Here is a 26,197-nt window from a genome sequence, read left to right on the forward strand (position 1 = left end):
GACCAAAAAAACAATACATAAGATCAACAAAACCAAGAGCTGGTTCTTTGAAAGGATAAACAAGATAGATGGACCTCTAGCCAGACTAACCAAGAAACAAAGAGAGAGGACCCAAATAAACAAAATCAGAAATGAAAGAGGTAAAATAACAACAGACCCCACCAAAATACAACGGATTGTTACAAAATACTATGAACAACTCTACTGCAACAAACTGAACAACCTGGAGGAAATGGACATATTCCTAGAAAAATATAATCTTCCAAAACTCAATCAGGAAGAATCTAAAAATCTCAATAAACCAGTGACTTGGGAAGAAATTGAAACAGTCATCAAAAAGCTTCCAGCAAACAAAAGCCCAGAGCCAGATGGCTTCACAGGAGAGTTTTACCAAACATTCAAAGAAGAACTAAAAACTATCCTCCTCAGACTATTCCAAAAAATCCAAGAGGAAGGAACACTTCCAAATTCCTTCTATGAAGCCAGCATCACCCTAATACCAAAACCAGATAAAGACAACTCAATGAAAGAGAATTACAGGCCAATATCCCTCATGAACATAGATGCCAAAATCCTCAACAAAATTCTAGCAAATCGACTCCAGAAGAACATCACAAAGATCATACACCACGACCAAGTAGAATTTATTCCAGGAATGCAAGGATGGTACAATATCCGCAAATCAATAAACGTGATACATCACATAAACAAATTGAAAGATAAAAATCATATAGTCATATCAATTGATGCAGAAAAAGCATTCGATAAAATCCAACACCCTTTTCTGATAAAAACTCTTAACAAGGTGGGAGTACAAGGATCATACCTCAACATAATAAAAGCTATATATGATAAACCCACAGCCAACATTATACTCAATGGGCAAAAACTAAAACCATTCCCTCTAAGAACAGGAACAAGACAGGGATGCCCATTCTCGCCACTCCTGTTTGACATAGTACTGGAAGTACTAGCCATTGCAATTAGACAAGGGAGGAAATAAAAGGCATCCAAATTGGAAAAGAAGAAGTAAAGTTATCCTTATTTGCAGATGACATGATATTATACATAAAAAACCCAAAAGACTCCATTAAAAAACTAATTGACTTAATAAATGAATTTGGCAATGTAGCAGGATACAAAATTAATGCCAAGAAATCCATGGCTTTTCTATACACCAACAGAGAAACTGCAGAAACAGAGACTAAAAAAGCAATTCCATTTACCATCGCACCAAAAAAATTAAGATACCTAGGAATAAATTTAACTAAGGAAGTAAAGGACCTATATGTGGAAAACTACACGACACTGAAAAAAGAAATACAGGAAGATGTAAGGAGATGGAAGAACATACCATATTCATGGATTGGTAGGATCAACATCATCAAAATGTCCATACTTCCTAAAGCAATCTATAGGTTTAATGCACTCCCCATTAAAATACCAACGACATATTTCACCGACCTAGAAAGAACTCTCCAAAAGTTCATTTGGAACAATAAAAGACCCCGAATAGCCACAGCAATCCTGAGAAAGAAGAGTAAAGTAGGAGGGATCTCAATACCAGACTTCAAACTATATTACAAAGCCACTGTTCTCAAAACAGCCTGGTACTGGCACAAGAACAGACATATAGATCAATGGAATCGAATCGAGAACCCAGATATCAACCCAAATCACTATGCTCAATTAATATTTGACAAAAGGAGGCACGAATATACAATGGAGTCAAGACAGTTTCTTCAATAAATGATGTTGGGAAAATTGGACAGACACATGCAAAAGAATGAAACTAGATTACCAACTTACACCATTCACAAAAATAAACTCAAAATGGATACAGGACTTAAACATCAGACGGGAAACCATAAAAATACTAGAAGCATCCACAGGCAGCAAAATCTCAGATGTATGCCAAAAGAACTTCTTCACTGATACTACCCCTAGGGCAATGGAAGCTAAAGAGAAAATAAACAAATGGGACTACATCAAAATAAAAAGCTTTTTTACAGCAAAAGAAACCATCAACAAAACAACAAGAAAGCCCACAGTGTGGGAGAACATATTTGCAAATGATACCACTGATAAAGGTTTAATCTCCAACATCTACAAACAGCTTATACAACTAAATAAAAGGAAGATAAATAATTCAATTAAAAATGGGCAATGGACCTAAATAGAACATTTTCAAAAGAAGACAGAAGGAAGGCCAAAAGGCACATGAAAACATGCTCAAAGTCACTAATTGTCCGAGAGATGCAAATCAAAACAACAATGCGGTACCATCTCACACCTGTCAGATTGGCCAACATCAACAAATCAACAAACGACAAGTGTTGGCGAGGTTGCGGAGAAAAAGGAACCCTCGTGCACTGCTGGTGGGAATGCAGACTGGTGCAACCACTGTGGAGAACAGTGTGGAGTTTCCTCAAAAAACTGAAAATGGAACTCCCATTTGACCCAGTAATCCCACTCCTAAGAATATATCCCAAGAAACTAGAAACACCAATCAGAAAGGATATATGCACCCCTGTGTTCATAGCAGCACAATCTACAATAGCCAGAATTTGGAAACAGCCTAGGTGTCCGTCAGCAGATGATTGGATCCAAAAACTATGGTACATCTACACAATAGAATACTATGCTGCCATAAAAAAGAAGGAATTCTCATTTGCATCAACCTGGATGGAATTGAAGAACATCATGCTGAGTGAAATAAGCCAATCAATGAAAGAGAAACACCACATGACCTCACTCATTTGTGGATAATAAAGAGCATTATAAACTGATGAACCAAAAGATAGATATAGAGACAGTATATCAACAAGTAGACTGTCAAATTACAGCGGGGAGGGGAGGAAGATCTGGGGGAGATAATAGATCAACCGAAGGACTTTTATACATGCATATAAGTACAACCAATGGACACAAAACTCTGGGGAGGGAGGGGATGTGTGGGAGGGAGGGAAGGGGGGCAAAAAAAATCAATAAAATATATTTTAAAAAATAAATTAATTAATTAAAAAAAAGAGAGAGAATTTGGAGCAGAATTAGGATCAAATATAGTCATCCCAGCAGGGGACGACAGATACAAGTGGATGAATGTGAGTTAACATCCATGGGCAAAACTGAGGTCTGACAATTAGAGTGAATGCAGACAAATCCTATGAACAGTATTTCCTTATTATTAGGCATCTCTCAAAGGCACAGGACCCCAATATCCTAGAAATTATTATATCAGCATGAAAAGCATAAATCTCTGCAAATTAAACTCCACGCATGATACCTAGCATCTAATAACTGCTTACAAATTGTCAAAATAATGTGCTAAAATACAAGTCCATAATCCTTTATAGGCAATTTCAAAATGCAAAAGGATCTGAAATGGAAATATATTTATTACTAACCCATTTGATATCAAAATCTGACATGAGCAATTGTGAAGTTATTTATAGTCTATATTTATTCTTCCTAGGGTAAATATTTATACATTTTGCTGCAGATATAATACTATGTTTGATTATGAAGCACTGTCCAACATTCCAGTGAGTGTATTATTAAATCTTTGGTACACACATTGGATTACCTTACCAAAATATGAAAAATTCTAGATTTCAAAATAATTGGTCTCAGGAATGAGGTAGGGACATATACCTGTATTAAAAGAAGTTGTCTCTGAGTACCAGAATCACTTATTTTGTATCTTTGTACTTGTATGTATTTCTAATATGTTCTATAGTACATATATCATTTTATAAATATAAAAATATCTTAATAAAATAACTGTATATCACAAAAAAAAAAAAAAAAATGTCCATCTGAGATCTACCTGCTGAAAGGGAACAGCAGTACTCCCTTCAGCAGGACCGTGCTCTTGCTAGCCCAGCCTTCCCATTCACTGGCTTCGTGGCACCAGTCTGGCCCTTCCAGGAGCAGAAGTTTGCCAACCCTGACCGAAGACAGGCCCAGGACTACCAGATTCGGAATCTATTTCCTAATTCAGCCATTGATGCCGGGAGGACGGAAAAACCAACACACAAAGCAAACTGCCTTTTGCCTGGCACAGTTCCAACTACAGCTCCTCAACAAAACAAAACAAAAAATGCTTATCTTAGAAAAATTAGAAGATCGCATATAGAATATTATTGAATATTATTCTCATGTTGTTATTTTGGCTATAGTTAATTGTTATGGACTATGAAGAATTAGCTGTTTTATCAATGTGTAAGCAGATTTCTATATACATTTGAAAAAGATAAAATCCTTCCAGCGTTCTGATAGAAAATATACAGCTTTTGTCGAGAGACAGACTGGCACACTGAACACCGACGTGGGATTGAAAGCCAAGCTCATAGTCTCTGAGAGCATACGTACGTCCCAGAGAACAGAATGGAGTCAGAATGAGATCTGTTTCACTAGGCCTGTGCACCATTAGCCTTGCAAATAAAAAAATAAAATAAAAATAAAATTAAAAAAAAGCCTAGACACTTGCAACTTCGGGTGAGACCAAAAACAAGATCTAATAATTAGTGTCTATTTCTGAAAGAAGTGCATATTTAAGACCACAGGCAATTAACAACCAGGTTGTCCTGTAATTGTGGAGAGTAATAATTGGAGTATAAAGTAGGGTTTCATGCAAATCATTTCATGCTGCAACTATCATTCTCTCCCATATTATGTGATTCAATCACACATTGATAATGGAACCATTAAATTTAAGGGAAATTGCTTTGTGTTTTGTTGTCATTGAAACAGGCTGATGATAACTGTATATTCCCGGAAAGTAAAATGCAACAAGCACCTCCTAACAGTGAACCTTAAGTCGTTTTAATGGCCTTCACCTCCTGAGTCATTTTGTGATCCTAAACTGGTGGTTTTCCTGTAATTACATGACATTAAGCAACATTTCTCAGTGTAAACATACTTGGTAATGGATGGATACATGATTACTCTGTAAGAACAGTTGCAAATGGGTAGACTGTCATCTCCATTGGGGACCAATCAAGAGAAAACAAGACAAGTCCATCCCTCAAGGGTGGCTGAGAATGGAGTCCTACTTCACCTTGAAAGTGCTATCCAACCTTTAAGTGGAGGGGATTCCTCTGAGAAATCACAGAGAAATTTTTTTTAATAGCAATCGTATTATCCTATATAATAAAATGCTAATATGCAAGTCAACCAAACAGCAGAACAACCAGCTCCTATGACACACACTGATCACCAGGGGGCAGAAGCCAGGCTCATGGCTGGTGAGTACAGTGGTAGTGGCGGGAGCCTCTCCTGCCTCCACAGCACTAAGGATGTCCGATTGCAGGGAGCTTGCCTAAGCCATCAAACAGACATCCCCCCTAAAGCTCCCAGACTGCAAGAGGGCACAGGCCAGGCTGAGGCCCCCTCTCCCCACAACAAGTGCACAAATTTCGTGCACCAGGCCTCTAGTATCATTATAAAAGCTTTTATAGCTGAAAAATAGGAAAAAAAACCTTTGGCTCTGTCTGCCTTCAAATAAGCTCACATCATAATAGACTACATAAGCTGAGGTTTAAGAAGTATGTTTCATTGGTTTTCAAATAAATATTTTTAAAACATAGAATATGTGTTTACAGGTGTCTAAACTTGACATTGCCCTTAAATTCCCATAGGGTGCTGAGGATTAGAAGATCTGGAGAGGAAGCCTGAGATCCGAGAGGCAGAGAGGGAAGATATGAGAGTTGTCACTGCCTCACTGCTTCTAGACCACACACTCTAACACGCTAGCTCCTTTAGGTATCATGACTACTGCAGAAGGGAGAAAATCTTTGACCAGAGAGGAAACTGGGTTTTGTGATTCCTTAGGAAAGTCACTGAGTCACTGGAATCACACTTTGATCCCAGGTTTGACTCTAAACCATATGTCCTCACCTCTGCTAGGTTATCGTTGCCTATATGTTTGGGTTACCTGGGCCCCGAGATCCAACAGCCTCTCTGACACCAGTAATGCTGAAAAGTACTGATGACAGTGTAATCAGAAGACCCAGGGACTCTGACTAGCTTGTAGCCAGCCACCATGAGCAGTAAAGATGACAACCAGGTTCCAAGAAACAGCACTTTTCCTAAAACCTTCCCCAATGCATATACCTGGAAGCAGATACAGAACTAAAAGAAGGCTCACTCTTCCCCCATCCCCTCTCAGGTGAGTAAGATGTTGACCCAGCCCAGCAGGCATGGCTCAGTGGTTGAGTGTCAACCTATGAACCAGGAGGTCACCATTCAATTCCCAGTCAGGCACATGCCTGGGATATGAGCTCAATCCCCAGTGAGGGGCATGCAGGAGACAGCCAATCAATGATTCTCTCTCATCATTGATGTTTCTGTTTCTCTCTCTCTCTCTCTCTCTCTCTCTCTCTCTCTCTCTCTCTCTCTCTCAAATCAATAAAAATATATATTTTTTAAAGATGCTGACCCAATGAATCAAATGACCAAGCAATCCACATGACCATTGGCTACATTTTAATCTTATGTTCAAAACCATTTTGGATCAAACTTGTGATGCATACTTTCCATTTCCTTGTGAATTATTTCATCGAATATACTACACATATTTATAACTTCTCTAGTTTGTACTCACAAGCTTATCACGAGATCTCAAAACTTCATTGTCGAAAAATCACATTTCAAAATAAGCAAGTTAAATTAATATTGGCTAACTCATCTTAAAGTATCTACTTTCTTCTTAATTTGCAAAACTAGAGGAAGCTTGCCTAACATAAACACAACTTAATTATTAAGCAGGAAGATGGGGAGGGGAAAGCTGACGGACTCTCTCCAAAGCATTTATAGAAAGTTTACCAAGTCCCACAATATCCCCAAAAAGTTTCTTAAAGAGACCTTAAAATGAATAAATAGTTGAAAATGAAATGCAAAGTCAAATCAAAATGAATGTCAGTGTTGCTCGGTTTGCGAAGCCTAGAAGCTCACCAGCTGTCAACGCTAATCATAGCTCAGCCGTTGACTCACTGTGTGACCTATCACAGCACAGTTAACCTCGCTGGTTTTGTATGCCAGCAGTAAAATAGCATCACAAACTCCTCGAAAGCCTGGTGTGAGTTAGAACGCAAAGATATTGCCATGGCCCCACTTTGGGAGCTAAGTGTTAAATAAAACCCAAAATTATAAGGAAGATGATAGGATGCTCTTCAAAGAACATTTCCAACTCTGTCTGCATAATTTTAGTGCTTTGATGAAACATGTCTCTGAAGAAACAGTGAACCATACAGAGTAGTTAAGAATAGTTTCAACTGGCCTTATCGAAAATACAGTGCATTCAGAATCTTCATCAAGCTTCAGATATCAGACATAGCCTCAATATATTTAGTTGTGTTTCTAGGAGGAAACACAGTCCTTCCAGGAATCTACGCACAGGGTTCTCTAAGCAAGAGAAGTAAATGAATGATAGAATCTTTGACACAAACTTATAATAAAATTCTCATCAAAAGGAATTATGGTACATCAAAAACTAACATCAAAAACTAGGCGGGCCGAAACCAGTTTGGCTCAGTGGTAGAGCGTCAGTCTGCGGACTGAAAGGTCCCAGGTTCGATTCTGGTCAAGGGCATGTACCTTGGTTGCGGGCACATCCCCAGTAGGGGGTGTGCAGGAGGCAGCTGGTTGATGTTTCTCATCGACGTTTCTAGCTCTCTATCTTTCTCCCTTCCTCTCTGTAAAAAATCAATAAAAATATATTTTTTTAAAAAAAACAAAAAACTAGTCGGGACACAGATGTAATGGCAGGATGGGTATGTAACCAAACTTTTTCTCTTCTTCCAGAGAACACTACTGGTCACATTTTCCACCTTCCCTTACGATTACGGTAGCTAAAAATGATCCAGTAGGTCAAAAAGCCCAGTTTGGCTCAGTGGGTAGAGCATTGGTCTGCAGACTGAAGGATCCCAGGTTTGATTCTAGTCAAGGCCATGTGCGTGCGTGCATGGGATGCAGGCTCGATCCCCAGTAGGGCATTGATGTTTCTGTCTTTCCCTCTCCCTTTCTCTCTGAAATCAATAACAGTATATATATATATATTTAAGCCCTATAATGTGTAATAGCCACTAAAATAAAGGGACAGAGGTTGGTTCCGTAATAATATCAAAAAACAAGTTTCAACTTATCCACCCTGGACTTTAATGTGGCAAGAAATAAACCTCCACTGTAATGAGGTTTGGGCTTTGTTTATTACACTAAATAGCTTACTCCACTAAATACACCAAACGTGAGATACGTGTAGCATTCAAACCCAAGATGCACAACTTGCCTACGTTGTATGTAGTCTGTACATGGTTCGGAATCTTCCTGGGACAGATGAGGCCCCATCGTTTACAGAAAAATAAATCCATAGAGACGCTCCGAAAGGACAGACAGATCATTAAATGCCAGCCCCTCTGAACCACGGTGCAGAGATGTTTCTTCCTTCAGATTTCACAGAAGTGATGCTGACAGCACTGTAAGCAGGCAAGGAGGACCGACACCTCTATCACTCAACTCCAGTCCTTTCCCCTCCTCAACATATAATACATTCCTCACATGGTATCTAACAATGTAGTTTCCACCTAAATATTAAAATCAACAAAAATGAAGACCATTTAAGAACAGCTGCTATTACAGTACTTTGTAAGTTTTGTCTGTTGTTTTGTGGGGTGTTTTTGTGCTTTTCTTCACCCCCCCCCCCCCCCCCCCCAGAGAAAGGCTGTTCATGAAACTATGAAAAATCCCTCTGGAGATGGAAGATTATTTACTCAGAGAGAACAAACAAGTCTGCTAGCCTGAATTGACTCACGAAGTTAAAAGCAATCTGGTAAGCAAATGTGTCACATAATTTCAGCGACATCAGTGCTCAAGAAAAGTTATACTCATTTCAAACCCACAGATATGCTTTAGCTTAGGAACAAGAAAATATTTACAACTGAGGTTAAATTCTTAAAGTTATGAAATGCCCTGCCCTAGCCAGTCTTGCTCAGTGGTTAGAGCGTCAACTTGCAGACTGAAGGGTCCCAGGTTTGATTCCAGTCAAGGGCATGAACGACCCTTGGTTGCAGCCCCGGCCCCTGTGGGCGGTAACCAATCAATGTGTTTCTCTCACATCAATGGTTCTCTCGGTCTTTCCTTCTCTCTTTCCACTCTCCCTAAAAATTAATTGAAAAATATCCTCCAGTGAGAATTAAAAAAAAGATGTTAAATGTGATATATATATATATATATATATATATATATATATATATAATGCATATGGTTATATTCAATCAAGATACTACTGAAAAGTAATGCTGAAGTGAATTTTTATGATTTTAAATTTCTTAATTGACATGTTCCAGAGGCTATGTTTAAGATTTTAAGTATATTTTTAAAGGCTTTATTTTATTTTATTTTATTTTATTTTATTTAGAGCAGTTTTAGGTTTACAATAAAATTGAGAGGAAAATCAAAGGATTTCCCATATAACTTTGCTCCCACATATGCATAGCAGAATGGCACATTTTTTACCAAGGATGAACCTACATAACACATCATAATCACCCAAAGTCCATAGTTTCCTTAAGGGCTCACTTTTGGTAGTGTACATTCTGTGGGTTTGGACAAATATGCAATGACACACATTCATCATTATGATATCACACAGAGCAGTTTCCTGCCCTAACACTCCTCTGTGCTCTGCCTGGTCATCTGTCCCCACACGTCCCTGGCAACCACTGGTTTTTGTTTTTTTGTGTGTTTTTTTTCAGTCTCCAGAGTTTTGCCTATTCCAGGCATCATATAGTTATAACCATATAGTAAGTAACTTCTTCATGGTGACTTTTTTCAGTTAGTAATATGCATTTCAAGTTCCTCCATGTCTTTTCATGGCTTGATAACATTTCTCTCTATATTCCATTGTCTGGATGTACCACAGTTTATTTTTCCATTCACCTAGTGAAGGACATCTTGGTTGCTTCCAAGTTTTGGCAATTATAAATAAAACTGCTGTAAACATCCATATGTAGGGTTTTGTGTGGACATAAATGTTCAACTCCTTTGAGTAAATAACAATGAGTGTAATATTGCTGAGTCATATGGTAAAAATGTATTTTTAGTTTTGTAAGAAACCATCAAACATTTTACATCCTCACCAGCAATGAATGAGATTTCCTATTGCTCCACATCCTCACCAGCATTTGGTGTTATACGCTGGAGTTTGGTTTCTCTTCTATCGTTACTCATCTGGACCTCAAGTTTCTCTGACGTCTACCAGTTTCTCTGTCCAACAGTTAATATAAGCAATGTAATAGCAACCAAAAGTTCAGCTATTTAAAGAAATCTGGTGTCATAGTTTTTTTTTATTATGCATAACAAGGCTATGTCTGTTCCAAATTTTCATATCCTCTCTCACGGAAAGGGAAATAAGTACAATAGATACGAAAGACCTGCGATGTGTCAGGTACTGTGATCATTGGCCTCTATATACTGACTGACTGACTGCTTGGCAGGGAAAAGAGCCTGGGAGTAAATGACATTATCCTCACCTTGTGAGGAAACTAGAGTTCTAAAAACTTGCATAGCCCGAGCACAATAACAAGTTCACCAAAACCCGACTGCACTTGTATAAAAGACACATTCAGAAAGCTAAACATCTTTTCATCAGAGTATCCGTTAAAATAAACTGCAAAGTATGTCTTTCTTTGATTAGATATGATCATTCTGTTCTTTGTTGTTTGTCAACCTTTTGAAATTTTAGGCATTGGCACTATCAATCAAAAGGCCCTGGTTTATTAGACTCCCTTACAAATAATGTATTGAGGGAGAAAGACTAAAATTAAACAATGTCCTCAAAATTCCCATAGATTTTAATAATTCATATATCACTTTGCCTCTCATTAGCACAAATATTTTTCCTCATAGGTTCTTTATATATATATATATATATTTATATATATATATATATATTTTATTGATTTTACACAGAGAGGAATTGAGAGGGATAGAGAGTTACAAACGTCGATGAGAGAGAAACATTGACCAGCTGCCTCCTGCACACTCCCCACTGGGGATGTGCCCGCAACCAATGTGCATACCCTTGACTGGAATCGAACCCGGGATCCCTCAGTCCCCAGGCCAACGCTCTTCCACTGAGCCAAACCAGCTTCGGCTCCTCATAGGTGCTGATGATATTAACAACAAAGGTAGCGAAGGCTTAACTATAATTAAACCCACCTAGCCGAAACTGGTTTGGCTCAGTGTATAGTCAGCCTGTGGACTGAAAGGTCCCAGGTTTGATTCCGGTCAAGGGCATGTACCTTGGTTGTGGGCATATCCCCAGTGTGGGGTGTGCAGGAGGCAGCTGATTGATTCTTCTCTCTCATAAATGTTTCTAACTCCCTATCCCTCTCTCTTCTTCTCTGTAAAAAAAAAATCAATAAAATATATGTATTTTTTAAAAATAACCTAACACATTGTCACTATGACTTTTTCCATGTTCCCTTAAGTAATACACAAAGCAAAAGGAACTACAATATGTAGGCAGCCACTAAAAGTATATGAATTGCTCTCTTTTACAAAGTGAGACTGTTTTGCAAAGCAGAAAGTCATCAACAACTATTACTACATCATTGATTTTAGGAAATAATAAGTTGAATTGCATTGTACTAGAAGCTAAAATGGTACATGAAAATTCTAATTTACCAAAAAAAATGCAAGTTTTTAATTTTTCATTGATTTTTAAAGAGAAAGGAAGAGACAACAAAAGGGAGAGAGAGAGAGAGAGAGAGAGAGAGAGAGAGAGAGAGAGAGAGAGAGAGAGAAACATTGATGAAACAAATCAAATCTGCCATAACTCATATCAGCCTACATAGTTAAAAAAAGGAAGGAAGGAAGGAAGGAAGGAAGGAAGGAAGGAAGGAAGGAAGGAAGGAAGGGTGGAAACTTTATGAAAGTTATTACTTACAACTTTCAGAAAAGAGTTTAAGTCAATAAGTGGGATTGTCCACCTTGTTATTGGCTCATCTTCAGGTCAGAAAGCAAGGAGAAGAAAAAACAAGAGGATGTTTGTATAACTGTTTCCTACTCATTCTCCAACCACCTCAGATAAAAGACATACTGATTGCTACTAACCTCAAAGCCTTAAAAAGGTGTCCCTGAATGCAAGACTCCCCAGTGACAAGAACAACTTTCTTGCCAACTACAAGCACACTTCCTAGTCACATCACCTGGGAATCTAACATAGCTAATGGTTTTTGAAAGCTTACTAAGTTCCAGAAACTCTCCCAGGCTTAACTGCTCTTCCACAATCCTATGAGGGAAGTACAGCTGTCCCCCAATAACACCATTTTGTTATGAAGTTGATGAGATGCCATAGGAAATTAACTCTTTTAAAAAAAAAATGTATTGGTGTGACATTGTTAATAACATGTTTCAAGTGTACAATTCTATAACACATTATTGTGTATTGCATTGTGTGCTCACCTCCCGAAGTCTAGCTCCTTTTGTTCCTATATAGTTGACCCCCTTCCCTTTTCTGCCTCCCCCCACCCCTCTTTCCCTCAGCAACCTTCATGCTGTTGTCTATAACTATGAGTTTGTTTGTTTTGTTCATTTGTTGCTTTCTGCTTTATACCCCATATGTGATTCTTGTCCTTTTCCATATGACTTATTTCACTTAGCGTGAAACGCTCAAGGTCCATTCATGAATATTTAACTCTTATTTATATCAATTAGCCTATGGTAACATTGGTTTTCTTATACATCATTTCACTTAAAGTCACAGGACCCAGCAAAGACGTACTATACCATTCCTCTCCTCATTTTACAGGGGGTAGGAGGGGATGAGGCTGAAAGAATGTAATAATTTTTCCCATAGTCACTTAATTTTTAAGAAGCAGTGTTAGATACAGGCAGCCTGCAAAGACTGCATCAAAGAGCATGCTCTTGTCCTCTCTGTGATGTTGCTCAGGAATAAAACATCAATCACTGGAACCTCTCAATTCTTTGATCTTAATACCACTCCTTACGCTGATAAGAGACTTTGATTTCCATACTCTTAAGCCCACTCCCTGCCAACGTCTGGTGCAAAAAAGAAAAGACTTTCACATCCGGGCCTTGAGAAAGCTCTGAGTGGTTCTCAGGTTCCACCTCAGCATTGGTTCACAAAGCCCACCACACCTCAAGAGAGGGTAATGGAAGGAACAAGCCCCGTATGTGTTACGTGAGAGGGCCCACCCTCGGACCTAAATAGGTCTTGGTTACATCAGCCATACCACTGGGGTTGAAAAGAAACCCACACTATCACACCAATGTTTCCAGTTAGGACCCAGAAGGTATGAAATAAATGTTGTTGTTTTTTAAAAAGCTTTTTTCAAAAAGTGCTTTGGTCTATTATGAAAAGTCAAAAGCCTAGGGGGCCCCTCATTAAATCTTTGCATTCCCACCCTATCTTTGCCTCCATTCTCTTCCTGCATACTCCATTCTTCCCACCCTCCTGAGAACCCTCAGGCAGCCCTGACTTTTACACTCTCCACTCTGCCACTAAAGTTGTTCAGTGGCTTAAAAATACCCAAGGCCCTCACTCTTGATATAAACCCTCCTATTCATCAGTTCCATTCTCCTATCAGCTTGGAAATAGAAGAAGGGGAGTGAGGGCGGAGGTCTCCCATAAGTAACCCTTTCCTTTCACTAGATATTAAAGAACCACAAGCAGAACATCCTGTACTGAGAGGAAGATTGGATGTCTTCTAAGTCCCTTCCCATTAACAGTTTATTATTAAACAGACGTATACTAAATAGGAAGTGACAAATGCCTTGCTCCTGAGAATCTGCACAGCACTGCAGAAGCTGGTTGCTTGCTACATCCCTGGTGGGCCTTAAGATAGAGCTGGGATGTGTATACCCTACTATTCAGCTTCCTGTCCCTTGACATATGGCTGGTCTGGGGAAAGGAAAAGTCAAGAAGCTTTTTGTGGAAACTTAGTCACCTACGTATTGGGTGAGGAAACAAAAGTGGGGAAATGAACAGAAAGCCCCTTCAAGACCACTCAACCACTGCATGCGTAATGGAGGGGTCCAGGAACGAGGGTGCAGTGTGACCACAAACCTCCTCCCCTGCAGGTGGACACAGTGAAAAGTCATCTCCTTTCCTCTATTGGCTTCCTCACCGGAAATGAAGATTTAGTTTGCCTAGTTCCGAAAGAAAATATAATGATGGTAATAATCGCTCTCCCCATACATCATGATCTCCATCCCTTCTAAATCTGACTTCATTTATCTCAAAAGAAAAAAGTAAATCTCTGGGTTTCACCCGAGTTAACAGTGGACACTATACACCATTGAAAACATAATAGAAATGTAATCAACGTGCTTGTAAAAAGAAAAGGCATGCTACAAAGTAAAGTGAGACCAAAAAAACATTGCTATCCCCCCCTCCCCCCCAACCTGCCCCCAGAATTGCCAGCCTCTGCACAAATGTCTCTATTTCCTCACCTATTCAAGTAACCGGGTATGAGGGAAGTGAACCACCTCTTACTCAATTTCATTGTTTTCTGTTCAATTAAGCAGAGAAAAGTAGTATATGTGATAGTTTCACTTCTAAAAATTCTTTCCCTTGCAAATATAACCGACTTGGCACCTGAACACTTACAGAAGTGTTGCCATCACCAAATGTGCTTTAACAATTGATCAGCTTTTAGAATCAACCCATTTGTATCTGGAATACAACCCCCGTCTGCATTTTAGGAAGGAAGCTTTGTACTGGAAAAGTAAAGTGAGCACAAACTAGGGGGCAGGGGAGACAGAAATGCCAGCAAAATGTGCCTTAACTTAAAGTCAAGAGACAGCTTTCTCAGGAATCATCATTTTGGGCTTTCAACACCACCTTATTCTTAAAGGAAGAGAGTTTGACAGTTGGAATCATCTTAGAAAACTGAAATAAATAAATATATATATATATATATATATATATATATATACACACACAGTATATATATACATATACATATATATATGTATACACACACACACACACACACACACACACACACACACATATATAAGCCAATACTACAAAGTATTGCTCTGTTTAAAGGAAAGAAAGAAAAAAAAAGGAGCATGCCTAGTCACATTTAAGGCCAAACTTCAGCCAAACAATGGATATCAAGGGGCAGATTTTTATTGACTATTAAAAAAATAAAAAAATAAAAATAAATAAAAATAAAATAAAATCAAGAAAATGTTCCTGCCTACGATGGTTCTGATTGGTAGATATTTTCTGAGAAAGGACAGCTGAGGCCTGTGGTCATTTTATGTCAATGGCTCAAGTGAGCTGGTCTCCTTTTCCCCCTTGCTCCCTCCACATCATTCTCTCTCCCTTTTTCTGCAATCCCGATGGCTACATCTCAGCCTGCTATCCGAAATATGCTCACGGCAGTGGCTGAAAGGGACAGCAATCACTGCAAAAGAATGCACACACTTGGATGCATATCATATGCAACTCGTTGACTGAATATGCCTATGGTGATTTTTCTCAAAAACACTTGTCAGCTTAAGATTATAAATGACTCGAACTGCTGCTACCTGTTTCATTTTGGCTATTAGGGTGGTCAGGAGGTCTAATGTAGGAAAGAGAAAATGATAAAATGTCCCAGAAATCAACAGACCCTTATTTGCCTTTTATTTGAATGATTAAAATTCACCTCTAACTGGAGACAGTACCGACTGTTCTATTCCTTAAAATAAAAAAGAAATCAAACATTAAAAAACAGCAACAACAACAAAACCTATTACCCCGGTACAAAGTTACGTTATAAGCTCTGAGGTGGAACATGCTTACTGTGGTTAAGTCATAAACCATGTACAAATTTAGCAACAACTCATCATATTAAATGTCGTTACCTTTGACACTGGCATTTTCCAGTATCATTACAGATAGCGCTGGGTAAGGATGGCAGAAGTAACCAAATCCATTCAAGTCCAAGTCTCAAACAAAAGTGCACTTCTGAAATAGCCTCAACAGCCTGCTCTGTACCCTCAGTGCTGTCTCTCCTGGCTCCCAGCTCCTGGCTTGTGCTCATTTGATTCCCAGCACAAAGCTTCCCTCCTAATATGCAGACGGGGATTGTATTCTAAATACAAATAGGTTGATTCTCAGAGTTGGTCAATGGTTAAAGCACATTTGGTGACTGAATAGTTCTCTAAGTGTTTCAGGTGCCAAGTCGGTTACATTAGCTTATATTTTACAAGGGAAAGAATAGAAGGAAAACTATCACATATAAATTTGATTTTGTCCTTTCACATTCACTTTTCAGGAACCAAGACAACATTTTAAAAGAAAGTAGTGTGCATCGAAAATTATCAATGGGTAAAATTTTTTTTTTTAAACTATAAGCCAGTAAGTTGATTTTTCTTAATATGTATTTTTAAAGTATTATTTCCCATTCAGGGTATAGGACTCCAAGCCTGTGCCTGGCTCCTCCACATTATAGCCAAAAGCAACCAAAACAACCAATGTAAGACAACCTTGGCTTAAAGGTTATCACAAAAGTGTAAAAAAAAAAAAAAAAAAAAAAAGGAGTAGTTCATAGATAACCCAGCCAGAAATAGCTTCCCACATTCCTGCATCTCCATCTTTGCTTAGAGAATGCCCCACCCAAAAACAAAAGAGGAGAGAATCCACCACCCAGCAGTCATCGCTAAAACGTCCTTACAACCTGAGAGACTTACACTGACTACTGAGGTGGCTACCAGCATTTCAAGCCTGAAAAAAAGCAAAGCCATTCACCAGAATTATTTCTTGGAGTTAATTTAAACCAGCGTTTTTCAACCGCTGTTCCGAGATGTTGCCTGGTGTGCCGTAGGTGCAGACAAGACAAGAATTTTATAATTTTTCACTATTTTGTTTACTTAATATTTCATAATAAAGTAATTATAAAATACTTTCTTTGTGTTTATTTGATTCCTATTCAAGAGAATTACTTTATATATAGTCAATATAGGCATAGAGTTAAATTTTTTAATATTTTCTAATGGTGGTGTGCCTCGTGATTTTTTTCATGAAACAAGTGTGCCTTTGCCCAAAAAAGGTTGAAAAACATTGATTTAAACTATAGGAAGGCATAGTTGTGGTGCCTTTTTTCTCCAAAGGGGAAAAAAATAAAATAAAAATAAACTGAACACTTGAAATTATTTGGGAACTTCATACCAATCACATGTTCTTGTCTTTCCCCATAAAAATTTCACCAAATATAAAGTAGTTCTACGTGAAGGAAACCATTAGGAAACAAAACCAAGATTCAAATTTGGGCCTTTTAAATAGGCCCTTTCTTTTCCATTTCCTTTCTCAGCTGCCTGCCTTCTAATAAGACAAACTTCTGGCAGGAACATAGAAGGTGTCCAGACATTTGGAAGAATGAAACAAGGAGAAGTCTAAATGAACAAACGCTGGCACTTGGAAATGAAGCAGTCTTTTAAAACCAAAGAGCAAACAGAGGCTAAGTTATGTAATGCTTTCTGATAAAGAAATTTACTTTTTTTTTTTTTAAATCAGATACATGCATTTCTCAAGGATCATTAAAGCAATATTCTAAATTAGTGTCTTTCAGATCAAACTAAGACAGCAATCCTATATAAGGATAATATGCAAATTGTCCCTTCCACTGCGAGTTCGATCAGGGGGCAGGACCAGCTGGCCAACCACCCTGGACCTCTCCCCCTACCTGGCCCAGCCCAATAAGCCCTGATCCGGGGCGGGCCAGCCGGATCCCACTCATGTATAAATTCATGCACTGGGCCTCTAGTTTCTAAATAAAACTATTTCTGTACACATGCCCCACACACAATTCTTTCACAGATTTAAGTTCCATAGTATAATCCATATATGTGCTGTTACTTACTTGCTTCCTTCTGTAATGGGCAAACTGAGAGAGGCCTAGAATTGTTGCAAGAGCACCTCCTCCAGCAAGAATAGTCCCTTTTACTGCCTTCTTAAATGCCATTTTTTAGCCTACAAAAAAAAAAAAAAAAAAAAAGTTAATTAGGATTTTCATTGCATGAACAGTCCAAATGATAAAGAGACTGTGTATTTATGAAACTATGTTAACCTAGAAAAGAAAATATAAAGTAAGTTACTAACATGCTATTTTGAGTATTTCCATTCAAAAACAATAAAATTAAAAAAACATAAACACGGGAATTGACTATACAAAAGCTCCCTTCCAACAGGACTTAAAGAAAGAAGCAAATTAAAGGACAACCAGAGCTATTTAAACAGTATAAAGTCAAGAGAGCTGTAAAAAGAAATGTCATTGCGTATCTGACAAAAACTGCACTGTCCTCGCAGATTTGTTCAGCCACTAATCCCCTCAGCCAGGAGAACTAGGAGAAGTCTTCTGTCAATCAACATGACAATGGACTCCATGCCCCCTTCAGGTTCTTTGTCAAGTGTTTCATTCACATTGTGATCCAACTCCCTGCGTTTTCCCCTTCCTAATGAAGTTCTCAGTACAGCCCAGAGCCCACACACTTACATTTCTATCCCTAAAGGAGTCTACACTTTACAAACAGTCCCAGGAAGCCAGGCTTTGATCCTTTCACACGGTGGCGGTTTTAACACTGCTGCAGCTCCTTTCATTAAAGAAACTTAAAAAAGTTATCTCTAGCCAAAGTTGCCTGACACCCCTATTTCAAGGGAAATCCCCACAACTACTCTTTTGTGCTCACTGTATAAATATATTTCCAGGGTCTTTGCATTGTGTTAGCTTTCGACTGTCTTTCTTCGCACCTTTTGTAAAAATATTCCTGCTATTAGACACATGGCATTTTTTTAAAGCTTTTTTAAAGATTTAAATATTCTTTATTTTTCAGAAACCAAAAAAATAAAAAAATGCATTAAAAAATTCCATACCAAAAAAAAAAAAACCACCTTTTGCCAGTTTTTACTATTCTAAACAAAAAAAAAAAGATAACACTGTGTGATCACCTAAGAAGAATTCGAACCCAGAGCCCATAAAACCTGTCTGAGATTTATTCACAAAAAGAGCTGGCACACCCACTTCTTTCAAGGAAGTCACTACCCTATTTTCCTGAATGGGAGGAGGTCTGACCTGTCTGGACAACACACACACTTTATGCTCTTACAGATACTTCCTGCCTCAAGAAAGTATTTGATATGAAGACAGTTTTAACCGAGGATAATAAAGAACACTTATCATCTCAATGTAACTTATGGCAACTAAAATGTTTGGGTTCTAAAGCAAAGAACCGCAGTGCAGTTGGTAACTATGATTCCACAGAAAATTTATTCTGGAATACTATAAGTTATCTGCTAAAATAAAAGTTGGCATTTCTTAAAACTTTATTTTTACTCTGATCTCATTCCTTCTCACAAACTCCTAAAGTCTAAGATTCGTCTTTATTATTAAGATTCTCACCAGAAAACTATTTCTCAGGCATACAAACGTGCTCTGCTGCTGGAGGCATCTTCTTGACTGTCCCTTCTCTCCATCGACCATCCCCTCTCCCAAGTTGTGCACAACAGTTGGTATATGCTGGCTAAGCATTTCGTTCATCGCTCAGTTAACCGTAAACAAAACCTAATGTCCCAGGTTTCTCTGATAGTAGAAACCACGATTTAGCCAATTTAGAAGGCATCCTTTTGTTACAGCTCACCAGCACCATTTCTACTACTGCTGTAAATGCTCACAAGAGTGTCGATCACACAACAGAAACTCTAGCAGCCCAGACAAGATGGCATACAATGTCCAGGCTAACTGGGTCCCCATCCCCGTCCCCGTCCCCGTCCCCGTCCCCGTCCCCGTCCCCACCCCCACCCCCCACCCACCCCCACCTCCCGCAGGCAGGGACCGACAATAGAGACCTGGTTTTATTTACCTTAACAATGTGTGTATCTGCCCTCCCCATACCAACAGCAGCCTGATGGTTCCTTGGATGTGTTTTATAGCTGATTGACTTTAGCTCAGAATCATTGCTTCTGTCTTGTTGACAATGCCATTTATGACCTCAGAAAGGATACCACACCTCAACACAGCCAACTGAGGGATGTCATATAATACAGCCAATGAAAATATTTCAGCAAAGGTGGCCACTCAGCCATTTAATTTTGGAGGCAATTTTTCTAGTTATCTGGGTTCCTGTATTCCTTGTTCACCTTATTATACAGCTTAAATTTCATTTTTCTGAAACCAAACCTTCCTAAGGGGCATATTTTCATGGGTCTTTCAATAAGCCACTAATACTAACAAAAAACTGCAATAATACATTATTTTGCAAAGTTAGTAATAATATTGACTATAATCAATAGTTTCCTTTTTCAATAATTTCGTAAGATAATCTATACTTAGGGAATCGTTATTTCTATTGTGATCAAATTCATCCATAAGGTCATCTAGGTAATTCTAATGAATAAATCACTCTTACAGGTAATTCAAAAACAAAAGCACATGCATACACACACACACACACACACACAACACAGAATCGGTCAGTTTGACCTGGCTCTTCTAGATGAAGATGACAATGACGATGACGATGATGATGATACAATGATGATGATTAATATTTACCATTTATTATCTGCTAATATAATAAGTACTATGCTTTTATTATTAAGATTCCCACCAAAAAAACTTATATATAGCTCACATCAACCTTACAACATCCTAATTTCATAAAAGAGGCAGTAGGGGACTTGCCCAAGGCCAATCCCTGGTAAGTGACAAAACCACAACTTCGTCTACCAGTATGTGCTTAAGCAGTGGGTGTTTCCGCCCTGCCTTTGTTCTCAAAGAGACACCCCATATCTTCCTGTTACTCCCAAAGGAAAAGTCCTATTCTCAAAACTCACTCCAAGTGTACAGTCCCTTGACTAAGGCAGTGAAGAGCCCTCTGATAAAATATCTACTCGTAACCTTCTGCCAGATAATGTAAGAACTTTATTTCAATGCTGAAAGAAAAGTAAAACCAGAAAAATATAAACCACATGCTCTGGACTTCTTATACCTACTTACATTCCATTATAAGGAGACAAGTTTGCACATATTATAAAAAGATAAGCTGTTTCCTTCTAAGAAGAGCTACAGCCAGTAACTTAGCAAAGGGGAACAAGAATATCAATAAATGTTTACATTTTGCAACTAAAACTGTGAGAAAAATCAAAGGTAAGAAAATAATCCAAAAAATTAGCTTAGGCCCTTGTCGGGTACTCAATGGTTAGAATGCCCATTGACCTGAGGACTAAAGGGTCTCGGACTCCATTCTGGTCAAGGGCACGTACCTTGGTTGCAGGTTCGATTAACGCCCTGGTCCAGAAGCACACAGGAGGAAAGCAATCGATATATCTCTCACATCGGTGTTTCTCTCTATCTCTATCCCTCCCTTCCATTCTCTAAAAATCAATGGAAAAAATATATATCCTTTGGTGAGGATGAACAACAACAAAAAATTAGCTTAGTCAGCATAGCCTGATGTCCATATTTTTTAATACATTTTATTGATTTTTTTTTTGCAGAGAGGAAGAGAGAGGGATAGAGAGTTAGAAACATCGATGAGAGATAAACATTGATCAGCTGCATCCTGCACACCCCCCACTGGGGATGTGCCCTCAACCAAAGTACATGCCCTTGACCGGAATCGAACCTGGGACCCTTCAGTCCGCAGGCTGCCGCTCTATCCACTGGGCTAAAGCTGTTTCTGCCTGATGTCCATATTTACTTAATTATTTTTAAATATACATTTTATTGATTTTTTACAGAGAGGAAGGGAGAGAGATAGAGAGCTAGAAACATCGATGAGAGAGAAACATCGACCAGCTGCCTCTTGCACACCCCCTACGGGGGGTGTGCCTGCAACCAATGTACATGCCCCTGACCAGGATCGAACCTGGCACCTTCCAGTCCACAGACCGACGCTCTACCACTGAGCCAAACTGGTTTCGGCCTGATGTCCATATTTAATAGCCCATGAATTAAACCACAAATACACTGTTTCAGGAGTGACTCCTGTATTTGCACAGACCAGTGCCAGCCCTCTAACTCTTGCAAGAAGACCAGCCCAACTAAACAAAACCCTAAGTGAAAGGGTACTCATTTAAATATATATGTGGGTATATCAACCACCCTGAAGAGGATCACAATCAATTTGAGGATTAAATATCAAAGTCTGTCTTGTAATTCTGTCTTATAACTAATTGTGCTATACTGGTATATTCTTTTTATTATATAATATATTTTATTGATTTTTTTACAGAGAGGAAGAGAGAGGGATAGAGTTAAAAACATCAATGAGAGGTCATCGATCAGCTGCCTCTTGCACGTTCCCTATTGGGGACGTGCCCGCAACCAAAGTACATGTCCTTGACCAGAGTCAAACCCGGGACCCTTCAGTCTGCAGGCCGATGCTCTGTCCACTGAGCCAAACCGGTTTCAGCTATACTGGTATATTGAGTGCTCTGATAGACAAAAGACCCTCAATAGTCAAATCAAACTTGAGAAAGAACAAAGCTGGAGATAACACAATTCCTGATTTCAAACTATATTACATAGCTATTGTAATAAAAACAGTTCGGCATTGGCATAAAAATACACAAAGATCAATGAACAAAATAAAGAGCTCAAAAATAAATGCACAAGTATAATGTTAATTAATTTTTGACACAGGAGTCAAGAATATTCCATTGGGAAAAAAATACTCTCTTCAATAAATTGTGGTAGGAAAACTGGACAACCACATGCAAAAGATTGAAACTGGATCACTATCTTGCATCACGCACAAAAATCAACTCAATATGGGTTAAAGACTCAAACACAGCCCTAACTGGTTTGACTCAACACATAGAAAGTCAGCCTGCAGATGCAAGGGTGCTGGGTTCGATTCCAGTCAAGGGTAAGTAAATAAGCTCCTCCCCAGCCAGACCCTAGTGGGGACTCATGCAGGAGGCAACCAATCGATGTGTTTCTCTCACATGAATATTTCCCTGTCTTTCCCTCTCTCTTCCACTCTCTAAAATCAACGGAAAATATCCTCGAGTGAGGATTAACAAAAAAAAAATTTTTAAAGTAAATAAAAATGTGAGAGCTCCCTTTAAACAACAACAACAAAAGATTTAAATGTAAGACTTGAAACCATAAAACTCCTAGAAGAAAACAAAGAGTGAGCTTATAATCAACATAGAGGGATCGATGGCAGGCAGTGAAATAGTCCCCATGTGAGAGAATTAGAGCCTGGTTTAGGACTATTTCAAAAGTTCAGATTGATGCTTTGCAGAAATCTAATGACAGCACCAAAATAGAAACCAGGGCAGAACCTGACAACCGATTACAAAAGAAGCAGGAAGAGACCTAACATCACAGGGATTTTCCCCTGGTAACTGGGGACTGCTCTCAACTTACAATATTAAGCTTTAGAAAGAAAAGTAGGTTTAAGGAAGAAGAGCTTAGTTTGAAATTAAAGAAATTTGAGATCTAAATCACTAACTCAGAGAAAACAGTAAAAAAAAAAAAAAAAATGGACAGGTGGGTCTCAAACTCACAAGAGTAGTCAGAGAGAAAGCCAACTGCAGCTATACCTGCACAGTTCATGTACTTGGGCAAACAAAAACTGGGTTTGCCACTCCTCAAAGTCTGTAAACCCATGCTTCTATATAAAACTGCAATTTACCTGGCTCAACTTAATTCTTAGCTGTCTTTTAGGAGTCCCATTAAAAGTACAGTGACTCCACCCTGTATGTTTAGCTGACTCAGTGGTTCAGCATCGACCTATGAACCAGAAGGCCGTGGTTCAATTCCCAGTCAGGGCACATGCTGGGGGTGTGGGTTCCATCCCCAGTGTGGGGTGTGCAATCATTGATGTTTTCATCATTGATGTTTCTATCTCTCTCTCCCCGTCCCTTCTTCTTTGAAATCAAAAATGCATTTTTTTAAAAAATACAATGACACCAACAAGAATAACTGCTCAGATCCTATTTCTCAGATCCTTGAATGCTCACCCTTTCTACCTCCTCTTCAGACAGAAGGCTACTCTCCCAGCTAACTCATATATTTGAATGATTTAACCACACATTTTAAACTTAAAAGCAAGAAATAACCACCCAGCTGAAACCGGTTTGGTTTAGCGTCAGCCTGTGGACTGAAGGGTCCCAGGTGGATTCTGGTCAAGGGCATTTACCTTGGTTGCGGGTATATCCCCAGTGTGTGGGGGGGGGGGGGGGGGCGCGGTGCAAAAGGCAGCTGATCAATGTTTCTCTCTCATCAATGTTTCTAACACTCTATCCCTCTCTCTTCCTCTTTGTAAAAAATCAATAAAATATATTTTAAAAAAGAAAGAAATAACCACCCACTGAAAAATGGCTGAGGGTCCCCACCCACCAGCAAATTTATTCCAGAACAAGAGCACAATTCCTGGCCCCTGAATTCTTGAAATAACGTTCACAAACTCCTCTTCCTGTCTTACAGCCCTAGCTTCTCTCTTAATTTAATATAAATACAAATACATCCATATGGATTTATCACTCTTCCTTGGATATCCACCCAGGGCCTTCACCTTTCCAAAAATTCTCCTGTCCTTGGGCCTCTGGTGTAGAAATAGCAATTTCCTTTCCAATCTCAGCTCTCCGTTAACTTAAGAGAAACTGGAACTTCTCGAGGTTTTGAGTCTTTTGCCAGCATAGATGTAAGCATATTTCTTCTCATCTTTGACAAGAGTAGTCAGTGTGTGTTTGGGGAGAAGTGAAGGGGAAGGAGACATAGCTCAAAGACCATTTTCAGATGAGTCATTTCAATCTTGCAGTCCTTGGGATCTGTGTTCTCAAGCAAGATAGAAAGGATTCCATGCCACTCTAACCACATTCACTGAGGAACCCAGACGAGTGAGGAATTTAAAACATAAAATGAGCCACCGCTGTGGCTCAGTGGTTGAGTGTTGACCTATGATCCAGGAGATCACAGTTCAAATCCTGGTTGGGGTGCATGCCTGGGTTGTGGGCTCAAACCCCAGCGGGGGGCATGCAGGAGGCAGCCGATCAATGATCCTCTCACATCATTGATGTTTCTATCTCTCACTCTCCCTTCCACTCTGAAATCAACAAACAATATTTTTTAAAATAGTTAAAATCAAACATAAAATGAAAACACCAGGATGTAATGAGGTATTAAGCCCTTTACGTAGCATGTGCAGGTAGGTTCAAAGTAGCAAGAAGCTCTTTATCCTTCCACTGTGCAGGCACTTACCTGATAGCTGTGCAGGAAAAACGCCCCCTCATCTGCTTTGAGTCATAACATCCTGTCTAACCCACAGAAGGTACAACTGGAAGGGCCAGGGCTCAAGGTCCAGCTTATACAAAATCGGTGACTTACAGGAGATGGTCATAGGAATCTTACAAAATAAGGGTGCGGGACCTCAACAAAGGAAGTCCTATGCAACCACGGAACTTGCAGCAACTCCCCAGCAAAATGGAACAAAGGGGAGTGAGCTCTAAAACACCTTCCCACCCAGCAGCCTCATTTTAACTATAAAAGCCAAGGTTTCTGGGTGTTTTGAACTAAACATGTTTCTCCAAAACCGGTTTGGCTCAGTGGTAGAGAGTCGGTCTGCGGACGGAAAGGTCCCAGGTTCGATTCCGGTCAGGGGCATGTACCTTGGTTGCGGGCACATCCCCAGTGGGGAGTGTGCAAGAGGCAGCTGGTCGACGTTTCTAGCTCTCTATCTTTCTAGCTCTCTATCTCTCTCCCTTCCTCTCTGTAAAAAAATAAATTATATATATATATATATATATATATATATATATATATAAAATGAACTAAACATGTTTCAACAAAGCAAACCCTTTATCATTCCAATTGGTGTGATAGCAAGTGTTTTGTACACTTCTCTACCAGAAAGAACATCCTGGTTCAGGCACACCAAGAACATGCTGATAAAGTGCTTAACACGGTATCAAAGCACACCGTGTACTACCTTCTCTTTCCCCAGGACTGACATTACACTGTCAAAACCGAAAAGGAATTCCCCAGTGAAGCAGAGAGGCACATACATCTCACATGGCAGCATGTGGTCCTGCAGAAATGCACATGCTTTTGAAAGCTGCCGGATATAAATGAACAAAATAGTCAACACCAGAGGCCCCCAACCTCTTCTTTGGAAGAAGAGAGAAGTCCTAGTCCATGAACTGAAAACTTAATTGTTTTGTGGGGGGTTG

General features: G+C 39.1%; 1 protein-coding gene across 5 annotated transcripts in view; it reads right to left on the minus strand.

Moving 5' to 3' along the window:
* The window catches only part of GPD2 (glycerol-3-phosphate dehydrogenase 2), a 149,998-nt gene that overhangs the window by 93,348 nt on the left and 30,453 nt on the right, over window positions 1–26,197 (minus strand). For all 5 annotated transcript variants that reach the window (XM_036420733.2, XM_045575638.1, XM_036420734.2 and 2 more), the window contains exon 2: window positions 17,883–17,992. In XM_036420733.2, coding sequence (XP_036276626.1) covers window positions 17,883–17,984 — 102 coding nt within the window. In that variant the 5' untranslated portion in view covers window positions 17,985–17,992. The remainder of the gene's footprint in view (window positions 1–17,882; window positions 17,993–26,197) is intronic.

The sequence above is a fragment of the Pipistrellus kuhlii genome, unplaced genomic scaffold (assembly GCF_014108245.1).
Source record: "Pipistrellus kuhlii isolate mPipKuh1 unplaced genomic scaffold, mPipKuh1.p scaffold_m20_p_7, whole genome shotgun sequence".
Taxonomy (NCBI): Eukaryota; Metazoa; Chordata; class Mammalia; order Chiroptera; family Vespertilionidae; genus Pipistrellus; species Pipistrellus kuhlii.